At 42.6% G+C, this 17,767-nt stretch overlaps 1 protein-coding gene across 1 annotated transcript in view; it reads right to left on the bottom strand.

Moving 5' to 3' along the window:
- LOC137334837 (A disintegrin and metalloproteinase with thrombospondin motifs 20-like) overlaps window positions 1–17,767 on the bottom strand; it is a 423,984-nt gene that overhangs the window by 247,230 nt on the left and 158,987 nt on the right. The window contains exons 9-10 of the mRNA XM_067999860.1: window positions 3,668–3,814; window positions 307–448 (exon numbers count right to left, since the gene is read on the bottom strand). Coding sequence (XP_067855961.1) covers window positions 307–448; window positions 3,668–3,814 — 289 coding nt within the window. The remainder of the gene's footprint in view (window positions 1–306; window positions 449–3,667; window positions 3,815–17,767) is intronic.

The following is a 17,767-nucleotide window of genomic DNA, read 5'->3' as shown; positions in this document are numbered from 1 at the left end:
TCGAGGATACTGACTGGCCCTCGATGACTGAGAAGGGCAGTGGTTGTAATGGTGGAATCACAAGCTCAACCTTGTAAGAATTGTGCGTGCACTAATTCATGTGCCTGCAGTTGCTTTAATAGCTCGTTTGTGAGAAACTGTACATGCATAAATCTTGGCCATGTGCAGTAGGTCTAGAGTTACTGCATGTGTCGCATAGTATAAATGCTCCTGTTGGAAGCAATAATAATCAAAGGCTCTAGGTTCTACCAGTCTTGCATATAACATTCGCACTTTCATTAGACGAAAGGTTATGAAATAACTCACCATGTAGGGACAGACTTGCGATCCAGCTCCGAACATTAGTTCACATTGCTTGTTCGCATCGTAGATTTGACCGGGTAACTGGGCTGGAAGGTCATAGCTCCGTGTTGCTGGTTCATCAAGCAGGCATTCTCCATATCCAGTGCTAGAAATACATAGGAAAAAATCCGTCGGCTTCTACAGTCAAATATCATTACTAGAGATTTGTGGGTGTTGGGGGGGGGGGTCCGGGGGGACAGGGGAAGAGCAAAAACTGGCCAAGCAGTTCACATTGTCGCCTGGGCTTGTTCCCAATGAAGCCCACATTCTGCATGCATGCCCTCTGAATGACTGGAGGACAGAAGTGCCATAATACTTAGTAATATAATAAATCAGGAGCTGCCTAGATTGGAGAGTTAAATTTAAAATGATGATTGCTAGTTGATCCATGCTACGCTACATGACTAATATCAGACAGAGATGCTCGTCTGAATTTAAAAGCACTTAGTAACTCATGCTGGCATCTGCGGAAGCACAACCTACTGTGCAAACCATTACTAGATAAAACCATTTGAATCCTGGTTTTGAAAGCTTTCTTCTTTTTAAAAAAGGATAAAATCAAATAGGATTCCAGCCATTTCATCATGTCAGGTTCTTTTTCATTTTAATTCTGGGGATATGGGCATCACTGGCAAGGTCGGCATTTTATTGTCCATCCCTTGTTGCTCTTGAGAAGGTGGTGGGCCTTCTTCTTGAACTGTTGCAGTCCGTGTGGTGAAGGTGCTTCCACAGTGCTGTCAGGTAAGGAGTTCCAGGATTTTGACCCAGCGACAGTGAAGGAACAGTGATATATGTAACAAGTCGGGATGGTGTGTGACTTGGAGGAGAACTTGGAGGTGATGGTGTTCTCATGCATCTGCTGACCTTGTCCTTCTAGATGGCACGGGTTTGGGTGCTTTAAGAGGTGTTTCACCCACCCCTTCATGACCAAGTCCCATTCCCCGGCCAAGGCAGCAGGCAGGTGCACACTGGAAAGATCACAACAGAAACCCAGCTTGACACAAATAAATACTGTGTCTCATGGAACAACCGAATGCCTGACTAAGGTAAGGAACTCACTGTGTGGAGAATGTAGGTTCATAGCTGTGTCCAGTTACTGGTGTCCATTTATCAGATTTGTATGTTTTTTTCCCCTCCTTACCAATTTGTCCCATGTCTCCTCTGTTCTTGTGAAGTCGGCGACTCCTGCTTGGGGTAAGGTTCCACAAGCACGATTGGCCTCTAACTCTTTGCTCACGTGGTGGTTACTCTTGTCCAAATCAAGCCAGTCAGTGCCAACCATCAAGGCATCACAGCCGAGTCCAAGCTTTGCATTTAATTACTTTTGAACCAACCTCTAAGAGTTTCACAAGAATGGTCTGGGGCAATCTTATTTGTACCCTCCTTAGCTCCCTTTGGGGAAGTATTTTCTTTTCTCTGTGCCTTCCCTAAAGTGAAGCTGGCAAAAGGGTTTGGACAAATGTATTTTACATCTTTACCTAAATTCTTGGAGTGAGCCTCTGGTTTGGTGGTAACATTCTCCCTTTGAGTCAGAAGGTTCACGGTTCAAACCCCACTCAAGACAGTTCCGGTGAGCGGAGATTGGTGGGTGTGGGTGGCCCCTCTCATCGTATGGGTTGTGGGAGCCCATTAAACCCTCCCACAGTTTAGGACTGACCACCCTATTGGCTGGTATAAAAATGGTTACAGCCATGGAAGGAGCATTCACATCGCGGCCTGACAGACTGTTAATCAGCCTGTGAAACCTTCCACTAAGTCACACTATTCTCCAAGGGAAGAGTGTGAAGATATGCAAAATTGTTTTTAAGCCCCTTCTTGTACAGAATATGCATTGTTTCTCTTGCTATGCTATCTCCAGAATGGCCTTCTGTTCCTTATTTATATGCAGCAAAGTTGGTAAGAATTCATAAGGAAACATCTGGAAAAAAGGTTCCCTAATTGCCCAGAAGGTAAAGGCAGATCTTAGTATAGGATAATACCGTACGAAACGGCAGGTCCCAGGTTTAACTCCTCTGCTGAGCCAGCTGATCTCAACCAAGGTGCAGTTGGGGTGCTACAACTGGCTTAAGTGTTCCGGGCTGGGGAAGGGGAAATTCGTCGAAGGTTCCCACTTTTGATTGATATCCAGTGACCCCTGCTGTAAAGAGTGCGTGTGCGGATGCCAACAAAGTTGGATTTGGCTGTGTTGCGCCTCTCGCGATCAAAGAGGCCACCGGCACTGACTCACATGAAAAATAGCCACTGGACCAAGGTACCAGAAAGAACAAGACCCCAGCGGGATACAGCATCTTCAGATGAGGAGTAGAGAGAATGGATAGACAGTTGGAAGATACAAGAACACGTTTTTTTTTAAACTTGGGAAGTATAGCAGGTTAACAAGTGGGGAATTAAAAGACGTGGAGGATGGGCAACATGGTGGCACAATATGCTGGAGCAGTGGCCTGTCACACCACAGCAACACTGAGATACAGATTCAATGCCGTGGTTCTCAGAGTTCCTGAACTCAGCTGTACCACAGTGTGAAAGTGATGATTGGAAGTCATCTCATTCCCCACAGAGAGAAAGGGGGGACATAAAACATCAAAGGGCAATCATCCCTGGACTAACATCGTGCACAACCTTGCAGTCACTTCACAATAACATTGTTGGAAGCCTGGCAACCGGTCACCTCCCCCTCCCCCTCTCAACGGCAGTCGGTGCGTTGCCCTGCTATACTTTGGAGAAAAGTAGAGATGAAAGACAGCCATTTTATCAATAATTCTCAATGCTTTTTTAAAAAATTTCCATGCAGTTTTGCTGTACTTTTAATTGTTACTAAATTCTTTAATGCCCAAAGTGTATAAAAGAAACTTAGGAACTTAGCATCAACCCTACCAAGGAATAAAGTGATGCTGTTTCACTCATCAACAAGGCCAGCTTTTATAAAAGGTTCACAATCGACAGAGCCCAGGGGGAAAAGATCAAAGGGTCATGTCTGGGGAAAATCTAATTATAAATGACATTTTCCATCTTGAAAAGAGGCTTTTCAGGGCGGCTGGTGGTCACCACTCGGCTTCATAGCAACCGAAATCCACTGCTGCGGTTGCCTACGATACCTCTTTCTCAGGAAAAGCACGCAAAGGAACAGAGATCATTTTGTCAAGATAAAAGCCATCTCTGGTAAAATGTGTGACGACGTCAGAGGCGCTTACCAGATTATGCTGACTGCAAACAGTTAAATAAGTTGTACCCGCCCAGGTCTATCTCAAACAGTACCTCATGTGGTGCGTATCATTACACGTGCACAGGAATGTTAAATTGAAGAGAGTAACTGAAACAAACATACTCTAGAAATTCGGTGATATACTTGCGACTGCACTTTGACCAGGTCCAGGGGCTGGTGTGGTAGTTCAAGGTTGGAGCCATAACATGGTACTGGTGTTTCACTCCAGCCTCTTTGCATTTAAAGCTGTCATCATGAGGCATGTTGAACCTAAAAATTAAATGGCGATTTATTGGATGTCAAATATAAAACATTAATCGTTAAATGTAATGGTTGGAAAAATGATTTACACATACCAACAAAGTAAAAGCAGATGTGAACTTATGCACAAAGAATTTACTTGCAATATTTTAACACATTTAATGCCTTGAATACTTAAAGGCAGAGCAATACAAGTAACATTCAATTATTATTATAGAAGTAATATTGCTAGTAGTAAATCAGATGATACAAGGCTTTACAAGGACAGGAGCATTTAATGTACGGTTTTTATTCTGTTGTAGTTGTGCTTACCCTGTCTCGTCCCTATAAAGCCACAGGGGTAGAAATCTGTATTGGACACTAGCTAAAGCAGGCAGTATTGTATATGCTGCCTTTATACGCTCCGCTCGATAATCAGCTCCATTGAAGTCAGTGGGATTGAATATCGGGCGGGCGTATAATGGGCAGCCAATGACATGCCGCCCGTTCTGCACAACCACCCAAGTGAATTCCCACCCCACCAAGTCTAATTACCGTAAATTCTGAGCTTTGAATCAAAGCAAGAATGCTACCAATGGAGCCAAGGTGACACTTAACCTAATAGGAGCTGAGAGAAAATTCCACCTGTCTGACTAGATAATTGGTGTTGGTGAAAGAAGTTTATAGATTGGCAACTGCTTGTAAATTTCCAGCGCCAGGTCCAAAGAAACCAGGATGATCTGACCACTGTTCTATCCTTTACATGTGTCTTTGACACTACAAAGTGTGATATTTGAGTGTATGCTCGAGGGCAAGACTTTAATAAACATAGAAAATGACAAGGTATATTGAGATATAGAAGGGGGGAATTTTAACCGGACCCATCCAGCAAGAGACTGACAAGAAGGAATTGTCCATCTGTTTTTACACATAATTTTACACATAATTTTATTTTCCATAGAAGTAAATTGAAAGTAAGATCGGGCGGGGTGTAAAACAGGCAGCCCATCCAATCGGTCAGTTTCTCGCCAGCTGGGTTAGATTAAAATTACCCCCATACCATAATAACATACTTTTTAAACATTAAAGTAAGAGTGTCAGAATATAAACCAATTGTAATACTGTGAACCCCAATATTCCTTCCATTTTCCAGAAATTTAATTATTTTTTGTCACAGCTGCTCTAACCCCTTTTTCTATTGGTTGTTCATGACCATGTCATCATAGTTTTCGATTATATTGGTTTTTAATTTACCTTAGTGCATGAATACACCATAAGGTGGGCCATCTCAAGTCACTACCAACTACACTGAATGGTTGGGAAACACAAGATAAGAAATGACTGTCTGTGATATGAGAAAATGAACTTCTGAGGTTCAAATGACTTCTTCTACTATTTTAACAGCAGTATTAACCCCTTCAAAATAAATGACTTAACAAAGAATGGCATACTCTGGAACACCTCAAGAAAAATAATTTACATTTTCATAGTACCTTTTCATGTCCTCGGGATTTTACAAATAACAATTTTTTTCTGAAGTATAATCACTCTTGTTATTTGGAAGGAATGTTGGCCAGGACACTGGAGAACTCCCTGCTCTTCATTAAATAATGCCAAGGGATCATTACATCCAGCTGAGTAGGGAGACAGGACCTTTGTGTAATGTCTCATCCGAAGGATGGCACCTCCGACAGTGCAGCACTCCTTCAGTACTGCACTGGAGTGTTAGCCTAGATTACGTGTACCTATTGTCAAGTTACGGTGTTACTGGATATCAGATGGTTTACCACACAATAGCTGCTGTGACAGAGATACAGCCTAGTCATTAAAAAAATGTAGTTTGGTATGATGCAGTGGTTTCCCAATAGACCAATTCTAGGTCTAATTCTATGATCCCGCACTGCATGTAAAAAGTCGGATAGCTCGATGGTGAAGGATGGAATACTAGAGCCCGGTCTTCAGTTGCTTCCAAGCCTTTATTCGCAGAGATCACCCTTAGACATCGTGCACCCCCCAGATAAGCTCTCTCCTATAAATGGATACGAGAGTCCCCAATTGATACCCACCACCTGAATACAATTAACACTAATTGATATAAACCACATGGATACAACTAACACTGCGCACTCACAGGAAGTATGGGTCAGTGATAGAACTATAACTGTTGCTGTGATTCTCTGACCCAGACTCCATGTGAATACAGCTCCCACTAGGATTGTGGAATTAACCCTACTTTTTTTGTGAACAATGAATGAATTATGTAATTGTATCTGTCGCTACTGTTTGTGATCTTAGTTTTAATCATAAGAAAACTAAAAAACAAAAACATCTGGGGCAAAGTACTTGTATTAAAGCTGCTGCAGTATGCACCTGCTAAGTTGTCACAGCTACAGTATTTTCACACAAAGTCTCCTCCTATCTTTCAACTGAGAAACTCTGCCGGATTTATTTAATTTCTGGTAATTACGCTGTCAAAGGATGATTGGGACTGCAAGTGGCCTGCCTTTATTCTCTCTTTTACTGTGGCTCAAAATTTGCTGGAATCTCGTGGCTTGGTGAAAGAAAACAGAGCATCTGGGACCTTGATGAACGACGGGACCAACAGGGTATCTCCTTAACCAATGTGATTTAAGGATTAAGAAATAAGCTAAGGTCTGAGAAGGAGGGTGAATTAGAGGGGGTGAATTCATTGTCAAATCGGGTACAGAAAGTGAAATAAAGAGAGGGAAAGAAAGATTGGATTAAGAGAGAGAGAGAGAGAAAAAAAGAGACAGAATGGAAAAGTAAGAAAAAAAAATTAAAATTTAAAATTTGACATTTTTAAAATCTCCAACAACAATTCACTACCTGAAGGAATTAGACTCCAAACTTTTATTTGTTCACTTTCTGGGCCAGAGAAGTTGATTGGTAGTCATTAACAATTATCACATTGTTCAAAGGGTAGTTACGCTGTTAATTACCAGACTTAACTTTCTGTGGCAAGATTAGTGGACAATCAATGCGCAAATGCAGCAAACTCATGAAACTCACGGGGGGGTTAAGCGTGAGATGCCATTTTCGCGAAGCTAACGGCGGAACAGCGCAAATCGTCCAGCAACTTGTGGCGATTCGCAATTCACGGGGTGTCTCTTTCTTGCTACAAGTTGATGGCTGATTTGCAGGTTATTTTTTTAGCAAATTCCGGCCCTAGCTAATGCTCGTATAGAAATGACACACAACAAGCACCGTACTGTTTACTTCTGTTCAAAGGATTACATTATCCACATTGTTTCTTCCATTGACACAACACAATGGAAGTGAAATTGGTCTTCAGCAGTAGAGCAAACAGGGCAATAGTGAATTGATGGCCTGTTTTACACCCAGTCCGATTTTATTTTCCACTCTAGTCAAAGCTTCCCTGATTGTAGTGTAGATGGAAGCATAAAACTACAGAGAGAAATTAATAGATTAAATGAAAGGGCAAAATTGTGGCAAATGGATTTCAATGTTGGCAAGTGTGGGGTCATCCACTTTGGACCTAAAAAAGATAGATCAGAGTACCTTCTAAAATGGTGAAAAGCTCAAAACAGTGGAGATCCAAAGACAGGTAGGGGTCCATGTACACAGATCATTAAAATGTCATGGACAGGTGCAGAAAATAATCAAAAAGGTGAATGGAATGCTGGCCTTTATATCTAGAGGACTAGAATACAGGGGGGTAGAAGTTATGCGACAGCTACACAAGGCCCTGGTTAGGCCTCACTTGGAGCATTGTGTTCAGTTCTGGGCACCGCACCTTAGGAAGGATATATTGGCCTTGGAGGGAGTGCAGTGTAGAATTACAAGAATGATACCTGGACTCCGAGGGTTAAATTATAAGGAGCGATTACACTAACTAGGGTTGTATTCCCTGGAATTTAGAAGATTAAGGGCTGATTTGATCGAAGTTTTCAAAATATTAAGGGGAACTGATAGGGTGGATAGAGAGAAACTATTTCCACTGGTTGGGCAGTGTAGGACGAGGGGACATAGCCTAAAAATTAGAGCCAGGATTTTCAGGAGTTAAGTTAGGAAACACATCTACACACAAAGGGTGGTAAAAGTTTGGAACTCTCTTCCGCAAATGGCAGTTGATGCAAGCTCAATTTTTAATTTTAAATCTGAGATTAATAGATTTTTATTAACCAAAGGTATTAAGGGATACGGGGCTGCATTGGGTATATGGAGTTAGGTCACAGATCAGCCATGATCTCCCGCGCTTTATGTGCACGTTTAGCGAGTTGGTCACACCGCAGGTAAAGGGTGTACAGGCAGGAAGTGAATGGGTGACCACCAGGCAGAGTAAGAGGTGCAGGCAGGTAGTGCAGGGGTCCCCTGTGGCCATCCCCCTTTCAAACAGGTATACCGTTTTGGATACTGTTGGGGGAGATGGCTCACCAGGGGAAGGTGACAGCGGCCAGGTTCATGGCACTGTGGCTGGCTCTGCTGCACAGGAGGGCAAGAAAAAGAGTGGCAGAGCTATAGTGATAGGGGACTCGATTGTAAGGGGAATAGACAGGCGTTTCTGCGGACGCAACCGAGACTCCAGGATGGTATGTTGCCTCCCTGGTGCAAGGGTCAGGGATGTCTCGGAGCGGCTACAGGACATTCTGGAGGGGGAGGGTGAACAGCCAGTTGTCGTGGTGCATATAGGTACCAACGATATAGGTAAAAAAACGGGATGAGGTCCTACAAGCTGAATTTAGGGAGTTAGGAGTTAAACCAAAAAGTAGGACCTCAAAGGTAGTAATCTCAGGATTGCTACCAGTGCCACGGGCTAGTCAGAGTAGGAATGACAGGATAGCTAGGATGAATACGTGGCTTGAGAGATGGTGCAAGAGGGAGGGATTCAAATTCCTGGGGCATTGGAACCGGTTCTGGGGGAGGTGGGACCAGTAAAAATTGGACAGTCTGCATCTGGGCAGGACTGGAACCAATGTCCTAGGGGGAGTGTTTGCTAGTGCTGTTGGGGAGGGTTTAAACTAATGTGGCAGGGGGATGGGAACCGATGCAGGAAGTCAGTGGGAAGTAAAGTGGTGACAGAAACAAAAGGCAGTAAGGGAGAGTGTACAAAACATGACTGGACAGATGGTCTGAGAAAGCAGGGCAAAGACCAAGGGAAGTCTAGATTAAACTGCATTTATTTCAATGCAAGAAATCTGATGGGCAAGGCAGATGAACTCAGGGCATGGATGGGTACATGGGACTGGGATGTTATAGCTATTACTGAAACATGGCTAAGGGAGGGGCAGGACTGGCAGCTCAATGTTCCAGGGTACAGATGCTATAGGAAAGATAGAGCAGGAGGTAAGAGAGGAGGGGGAGTTGCGTTCTTGATTAGGGAGAACATCACGGCAGTAGTGAGAGGGGATATATCCGAGGGTTCGCCCACTGAGTCTATATGGGTAGAACTGAAAAATAAGAAGGGAGAGATCACTTTGATAGGATTGTACTACAGACCCCCAAATAGTCAACAGGAAATTGAGGAGCAAATATGTAAGGAGATTACAGACAGCTGCAAGAAAAATAGGGTGGTAATAGTAGGGGACTCTAACTTTCCCAACATTGACTGGGACAGCCATAGCATTAGGGGCTTGGATGGAGAGAAATTTGTTGAGTGTATTCAGGAGGAATTTCTCATTCAGTATGTGGATGGCCCGACGCGAGAGGGGGCAAAACTTGACCTCCTCTTGGGAAATAAGGAAGGGCAGGTGACAGAAGTGTTAGTGAGGGATCACTTTGGGACCAGTGATCATAATTCCATTAGTTTTAAGATAGCTATGGAGAAGGATAGGTCTGGCCCAAAAGTTAAAATTCTAAATTGGGGAAAGGCCAATTTTGATGGTATTAGACAGGAACTTTCAGAAGTTGATTGGGAGAGTCTGTTGGCAGGCAAATGGACGTCTGGTAAGTGGGAGGCTTTCAAAAGTGTGTTAACCAGGGTTCAGGGTAAGCACATTCCTTATAAAGTGAAGGGCAAGGCTGGTAGAAGTAGGGAACCTTGGATGACTCAGGGGATTGAGGCCCTAGTCAAAAAGAAGAAGGAGGCATATGACATGCATAGACAGCTGGGATCAAGTGGATCCCTTGAAGAGGATAGAGATTGCCTGAGTAGAGTTAAGAGAGAAATCAGGAGGGCAAAAAGGGGACATGAGATTGCTTTGGCAGATAAGGCAAAGGAGAATCCAAAGAGCTTCTACAAATACATAAAGGGCAAAAGAGTAACTAGGGAGAGAGTAGGGCCTCTTAAGGATCAACAAGGTCATCTATGTGCGGAACCACAAGAGATGGGTGAGATCCTAAATGAATATTTCACATCGGTATTTACGGTTGAGAAAGGCATGGATGTTAGGGAACTTGGGGAAATAAATAGTGATGTCTTGAGGAGTGTATATATTACAGAGAGGGAGGTGCTGGAAGTCTTAACGCGCATCAAGGTAGATAAATCTCCGGGACCTGATGAAATGTATCCCAGGACGTTATGGGAGGTTAGGGAGCAAATTGCGGGTCCCCTAGCAGAGATATTTGAATCATCGACAGCTACAGGTGAGGTGCCTGAAGATTGGAGGGTAGCAAATGTTGTGCCTTTGTTTAAGAAGGGCGGCAGGGAAAAGCCTGGGAACTACAGACCGGTGAGCCTGACATCTGTAGTGGGTAAGTTGTTGGAGGGTATTCTGAGAGACAGGATCTACAGGCATTTGGAGAGGCAGGGACTGATTAGGAACAGTCAGCATGGTTTTGTGAGAGGAAAATCATGTCTCACGAATTTGATTGAGTTTTTTGAAGTGGTAACCAAGAAGATAGATGAGGGCTGTGCAGTAGACGTGGTCTACATGGACTTTAGCAAAGCCTTTGACAAGGTTGTTACATAAGGTTAAATCTCACGGGATCCAAGGTGAGGTAGCCAATTGGATACAAAATTGGATTGACGACAGAAGACAGTGGGTGGTTGTAGAGGGTTGTTTTTCAAACTGGAGGCCTGTGACCAGCGGTGTGCCTCAGGGATCGGTGCTGGGTCCGCTGTTATTTGTTATTTATATTAATGATTTGGATGAGAATTTAGGAGGCATGGTTAGTAAGTTTGCAGATGACACCAAGATTGGTGGCATTGTGGACAGTGAAGAAGGTTATCAAGGATTGCAACGGGATCTTGATAAATTGGGCCAGTGGACCGATGAATGGCAGATGGAGTTTAATTTAGATAAATGTGAGGTGATGCATTTTGGTAGATCGAATCGGGCCAGGACCTACTCCGTTAATGGTAGGGCGTTGGGGAGAGTTTTAGAACAAAGAGATCTAGGAGTACAGGTTCATATTCCTTGAAAGTGGAGTCACAGGTGGATAGGGTGGTGAAGAAGGCATTCAGCATGTTTGGTTTCATTGGCCAGAACACTGAATACAGGAGTTGGGATGTCTTGTTGAAGTTGTACAAGACATTAGTAAGGCCACACTTGGAATACTGTGTACAGTTCTGGTCACCCTATTATAGAAAGGATATTATTAAACTAGAAAGAGTGCAGAAAAGATTTACTAGGATGCTACCGGGACTTGATGGTTTGACTTATAGGGAGAGGTTGGATAGACTGAGTCTTTTTTCCCTGGAGAGTAGGAGGTTTAGGGGTGATCTTATAGAAGTCTATAAAATAATGAGGGGCATAGATAAGGTAGATAGTCAAAATCTTTTCCCAAATGTAGGGGAGTCTATAACGATGGGACATAGATTTAAGGTGAGAGGGGAGAGATACAAAAGGGTCCAGAGGGGCAATTTTTTCACTCAAAGGGTGGTGAGTGTCTGGAACGAGCTGCCAGAGGCAGTAGTAGAGGCGGGTACAATTTTGTCTTTTAAAAAGCATTTGGACAGTTACATGGGTAAGATGGGTATAGAGGGATATGGGCCAAGTGCAGGCAATTGGGACTAGCTTAGTGGTATAAACTGGGCGACATGGACATGTTGGGCCGAAAGGCCTGTTTCCATGTTGTGAACTTCTATGATTCTATGATTCTATCTCTCAATGAATGGTGAAACAGGCTTGAGGGGCTAAATGGCCTACTCCTGTTCCTATGTTCTTATGACTGCACGTTCCTAACCATGCTGTGCCTGATGGTTAAACAAGTTGAAACTTAAATTTTAAGACTCAAAGAAGAAATATACTGGCGTGGGTTTGGCGTTACCTTGGCCCCAATTGTTTACGCTTATTTCTGCTGATTTATGCCCATTTATGCCCATTTTAAGTTTGGGCGTATTCTAATGAGATTGGGAGTATACTTGGACATAATTTGACATCGGCAAAATGGGCACAGCTTCAGGCGCAATTTCGGGTGCAACTTCTGGAGGTTGTGCCCACGGAAGAAACTCCAAGCCCTTATTTAAGACTAGGGCCGTGCCTTGCAACTACATGCGGCATGCATCTCCAATGAATAAACTGCAGTTAAGTTTATTTTTTGTTGAGTCTCCTTAGACATGCTGCAATGCTCAGTGGTCCGCTCACCTATTTCCATTTTTAAACTGAATGTCTGTTTCGAGTTACAGCTTGTGCCACTCACTACCAACCTTCCCAATCACCCTGCTCACCAACCATCCCCAATCTGACATTCCAGGATGACTCGGATAGTGATGCACTTTGACAATTACATTGTTGCCTTTGAGTACAGTAAAGAGAATGACTTCAAAACCCTCTCAAGGGAGTGAGTCGGGGGAGGGGGAGCATTAGCGGGACGGGAGCATCTGAATTGTTTTGCACCAAAGGGAACGTTACAAAGAAATTAGGACATTTTTAGAGAAGCTCCAGAAAGGTGCAGTTACTAAGTTGGCATGACTTACCACAAATGGAGAAGTTAAGAAATGAACAGTACAATTCATAATTAGCAGATAAGCAATTTTTTAAAAATTAAGCTGATCGAAATCTCAGACATTCACAACATCGTGATTTCAAATCCCTCTCTTCTAATGCAGGCAATTATCTATTGTAAACCCTAAGTGCCAATGTCTCCTTCTTTGGCTCGGTGTCAATCATTATCGGCTTACAGTCCGGTAAAGCACTTTGGGATGTTTTACTGCATTAAAGGCGCTATATAAATGCAAGTTTTTGTTGTTGTAAGTTGCGATTGACATTTGAATATTACAGATAAAATTATGTTATATATGAAAAGAGAAATATATTTATATATTGTTATATATACAAAGAAAGGAAAATCCTATCCTTTTATTTAATAATTTATAATAAAAATATATTAACTTATTAACAATGTTATTAATAAAAATATATTAACTCATTATGAGTTATTTATTTAGCAGCAAAATGCTTCCATGGGAGATGATGGAGCCCAGCGCCACAGCACACAAATTGGCCAGACTGATGTCATCCCACCCAAAATGCATTGCATGAGAGACAAATAATAAGAACATAAGAATTAGGAGCAGGAGTAAGCCATACAGCCCCTTGAGCCTGCTCTGCCATTCAATCAGATCATGGCTGATCTTCTAACTCAACTCTACTTCCCTGCCCAATCCCCATATCCCTTGAATCCCCTAGACCCCAAAAGTCTATCCATCTCAGCCTTGAATATGCTTAACGACTCATCATCCACAGCACTCTGCGGTAAAGAATTCCAAAGATTCACAGCCCTCTGAATGAAGAAATTCTTCTTCATCTCAGTCTTAAATGGCCGGCCCCTTATCCTGTGACTATGCCCGCTAGTTCTAGACTCTCCAACCAGGGGAAACAACCTCTTAGCATCTACCCTGTCAAGCCCCCTCAGAATCTCATATGTTTCAGTGAGATCACCTCTCATTCCTCTAAACTCCAGAGAATATAGGCCCATTCTACTCAATCTCTCCTCATAGGACAACCCTCTCATTCCAGGAATCAATCTAGTGAACCTTCGTTGGACTGCCTCTAATGCAAGTATATCCTTCCTTAGATAAGGAGACCAAAACTGTACACAGTACTTCAGATGTGGTCTCACCAAAGCCCTATACAATTGTAGTACGATATTTTTACTCTCGTACTCCAAACCCCTTGCAATAAAGGCCAACATTCAATTTTCCTTCCTTATTGCCTGCTGTACCTGCATGCTAACTTTCTGTGGTTCTTGTACGAGGACACCCAGATCTCTCTGAACACCAACATTTAATAGTTTCTCAACATTTAAAAAATATTCTGCTTTTCTATTCTTCCTACCAAAGTGAATAACCTCACATTATACTCCATCTGCCACCTTCTTGCCCATTCATTTAACCTGTCTATATCCCTTTGCAGACTCTTTGTGAACTCCTCACAGCTTACTTTCCCACCTACCTTTGTATTGTCAGCAAACTTGGATACATTACATTCGGTCCCTTCGTCTAAATCATTAATATAGATTGTAAATAGCTGAGGCCCAAGCACTAATCCTTGAGGCACCCCACTAGTTACAGCCTGCCAACCTGAAAATGACCCGTTTATCCCTACCCTCTGTTTTCTATCCGATAACCAATCCTCTATTCATGTCAATATATTACCCCCAACCCCATGAGCCCTTATCTTGCGTAACAACCTTTTATGTGGCACCTTATCGAATGCCTTTTGGAAATCCAAATATACTAAATCTACTGGTTCTCCTTTATCTACCCTGCTGGTTACATCCTCAAAGAACTCTAGTAAATTTGTTAAGCACAATTTCCCTTTCATAAAACCATGTTGACTCTGCCTAAACATATGATTTTCTAAGTGCCCTGTTACCACTTCCTTAATAACGGATTCCAGTATTTTCCCGACGACTGATGTCAGGCTAACAAGCCTGTAGTTCCCTGTTTTCTCTCTCCCTCCTTTCTTGAATAGCGATGTTACATTTGCTACCTTCTCACATCTGGTAAAACCACCATAATGGCCTCCCCCACCTGCTAAAAAGAATCCAACATTGTAACAGAGTTCTCAGCTGTACAGTGGCACATTGTTCAGAATGCTTTGCAGGAGATTTATGTTTGGTGAGTTAATTGTTTAAAAATTAGAGGACAGATTTGTGGGTGCAGTGCCATGCCAGGAGGGCTGTAGCAGAAAATGTCCCCATATATATATCTTTTTAAAAATAGCACACATTGGGGGTAATTTTCACCTTCATCGCCAGAGTGGTAAATTGGCAGAGCAGATTAGTGTGAAAGTGCAAAGCAATGAGGCAAAGGGGGGACAAGGCTCAAAGCACACAATGCCATACTGGGTGTAACTACAGCTTTAGTCAAACAAGCATTGGGCGTAACTACAACTTTAATCACACCAAGCATTGGGTGTAACTACAACTTTAATCACACCAAGCATTGGGTGTAACTACAACTTTAATCACACCAAGCATTGGGTGTAACTACAACTTTAATCACACCAAGCATTGGGTGTAACTACAGCTTTAGTCAAACAAGCATTGGGCGTAACTACAACTTTAATCACACCAAGCATTGGGTGTAACTACAACTTTAATCACACCAAGCATTGGGCGTAACTACAACTTTAATCACACCAAGCATTGGGCGTAACTACAACTTTAATCACACCAAGCATTGGGCGTAACTACAACTTTAATCACACCAAGCATTGGGCGTAACTACAACTTTAATCACACCAAGCATTGGGTGTAACTACAACTTTAATCACACCAAGCATTGGGCGTAACTACAACTTTAATCACACCAAGCATTGGGCGTAACTACAACTTTAATCACACCAAGCATTGGGCGTAACTACAACTTTAGTCACACAAGCATTGGGTGTAACGACAACTTTATTCACACCAAGCATTGGGCGTAACTACAACTTTATTCACACCAAGCATTGGGCGTAACTACAACTTTAGTCACACAAGCATTGGGCGTAACTACAACTTTAATCACACCAAGCATTGGGCGTAACTACAACTTTATTCACACCAAGCATTGGGCGTAATTACAACTTTATTCACACCAAGCATTGGGCGTAATTACAGCTTTAGTCACACAAGCATTGGGTGTAACTACAACTTTATTCACACCAAGCATTGGGCGTAACTACAGCTTTAGTCACACAAGCATTGGGTGTAACTACAGCTTTAGTCACACAAGCATTGGGTGTAACTACAGCTTTAGTCACACAAGCATTGGGTGTAACTACAACATTAGTCACACAAGCATTGGGCGTAACTACAGCTTTAGTCACACAAGCATTGGGTGCAACTACAACTTTATTCACACCAAGCATTGGTGTAACTACAACTTTAGTCACACAGGCATTGGGTTTAACGTCAGCTTTAGTCACACAGGCATTGGGTGTAACTACAACTTTAATCACATCAAGCATTGGGTGTAACTACAACTTTAATCACACCAAGCATTGGGTATAACTACAGCTTTAGTCACACAAGCATTAGGTGTAACTACAGCTTTAGTCACACCAAGCATTGGGTGTAACTACAGCTTTAGTCACACAAGCATTGGGTGTAACTACAACTTTAGTCACACAAGCATTGGGCGTAACTACAGCTTTAGTCACACAGCATTGGGTGCAACTACAACTTTATTCACACCAAGCATTGGTGTAACTACAACTTTAGTCACACAGTCATTGGGTTTAACGTCAGCTTTAGTCACACAGGCATTGGGTGTAACTACAACTTTAATCACACCAAGCATTGGGTATAACTACAGCTTTAGTCACACAAGCATTAGGTGTAACTACAGCTTTAGTCACACAAGCATTGGGCGTAACTACAGCTTTAGTCCCACCAAGCATTGGGTGTAACTACAGCTTTAGTCACACAGCATTGGGTGCAACTACAACTTTATTCACACCAAGCATTGGTGTAACTACAACTTTAGTCACACCAAGCATTGGGTGTAACTACAGCTTTAGTCACACAGCATTGGGTGCAACTACAACTTTATTCACACCAAGCATTGGTGTAACTACAACTTTAGTCACACAGTCATTGGGTTTAACGTCAGCTTTAGTCAGACAGGCATTGGGTGTAACTACAACTTTAATCACACCAAGCATTGGGTATAACTACAGCTTTAGTCACACAAGCATTAGGTGTAACTACAGCTTTAGTCACACAAGCATTGGGCGTAACTACAGCTTTAGTCACACAAGCATTGGGTGTAACTACAACTTTAATCACACCAAGCATTGGGTGTAACTACAGCTTTAGTCACACAAGCATTGGGTGTAACTACAGCTTTAGTCACACAAGCATTGGGTGTAACTACAGCTTTAGTCACACAAGCATTGGGTGTAACTACAGCTTTAGTCCCACCAAGAATTGGGTGTAACTACAACTTTAATCACACCAAGCATTGGTCTAACTATGACTTTAGTCACACAAGCATTAGGTGTAACTACAGCTTTAGTCACACAAGCATTGGGTGTAACTACAACTTTAATCACACCGAGCATTGGGTGTAACTACAACTTTAATCACACCAAGCATTGGGTGTAACTACAACTTTAATCACACCAAGCATTGGGTGTAACTACAACTTTAATCACACCAAGCATTGGGTGTAACTACAACTTTAATCACACCAAGCATTGGGTATAACTACAACTTTAGTCACACAAGCATTAGGTGTAACTACAGCTTTAGTCACACAAGCATCGGGTGTAACTACAGCTTTAGTCACACAAGCATTGGGTGTAACTACAACTTTAGTCACACAAGCATTGGGTGTAACTACAGCTTTAGTCACACAAGCATTGGGTGTAACTACAACTTTATTCACCCCAAGCATTGGGTGTAACTACAGCTTTAGTCACACAAGCATTGGGTGTAACTACAACTTTATTCACCCCAAGCATTGGGTGTAACTACAGCTTTACTCACACCAAAGGGATGCACTGAGCAGAAGAGAACCATTTGCCCACTGAGAGGAAGGGTCGAAAGGGGATACAAGAACAGGGAGCAAGTCACATTGCATTGTTCTTGTGACTCCTAGAGGACAATGATACAACAAAACTGGCAGGT

Source organism: Heptranchias perlo, chromosome 18, assembly GCF_035084215.1.
Source record: "Heptranchias perlo isolate sHepPer1 chromosome 18, sHepPer1.hap1, whole genome shotgun sequence".
NCBI lineage: Eukaryota > Metazoa > Chordata > Chondrichthyes > Hexanchiformes > Hexanchidae > Heptranchias > Heptranchias perlo.
This window is presented reverse-complemented; position numbering and strand designations above follow the sequence as displayed.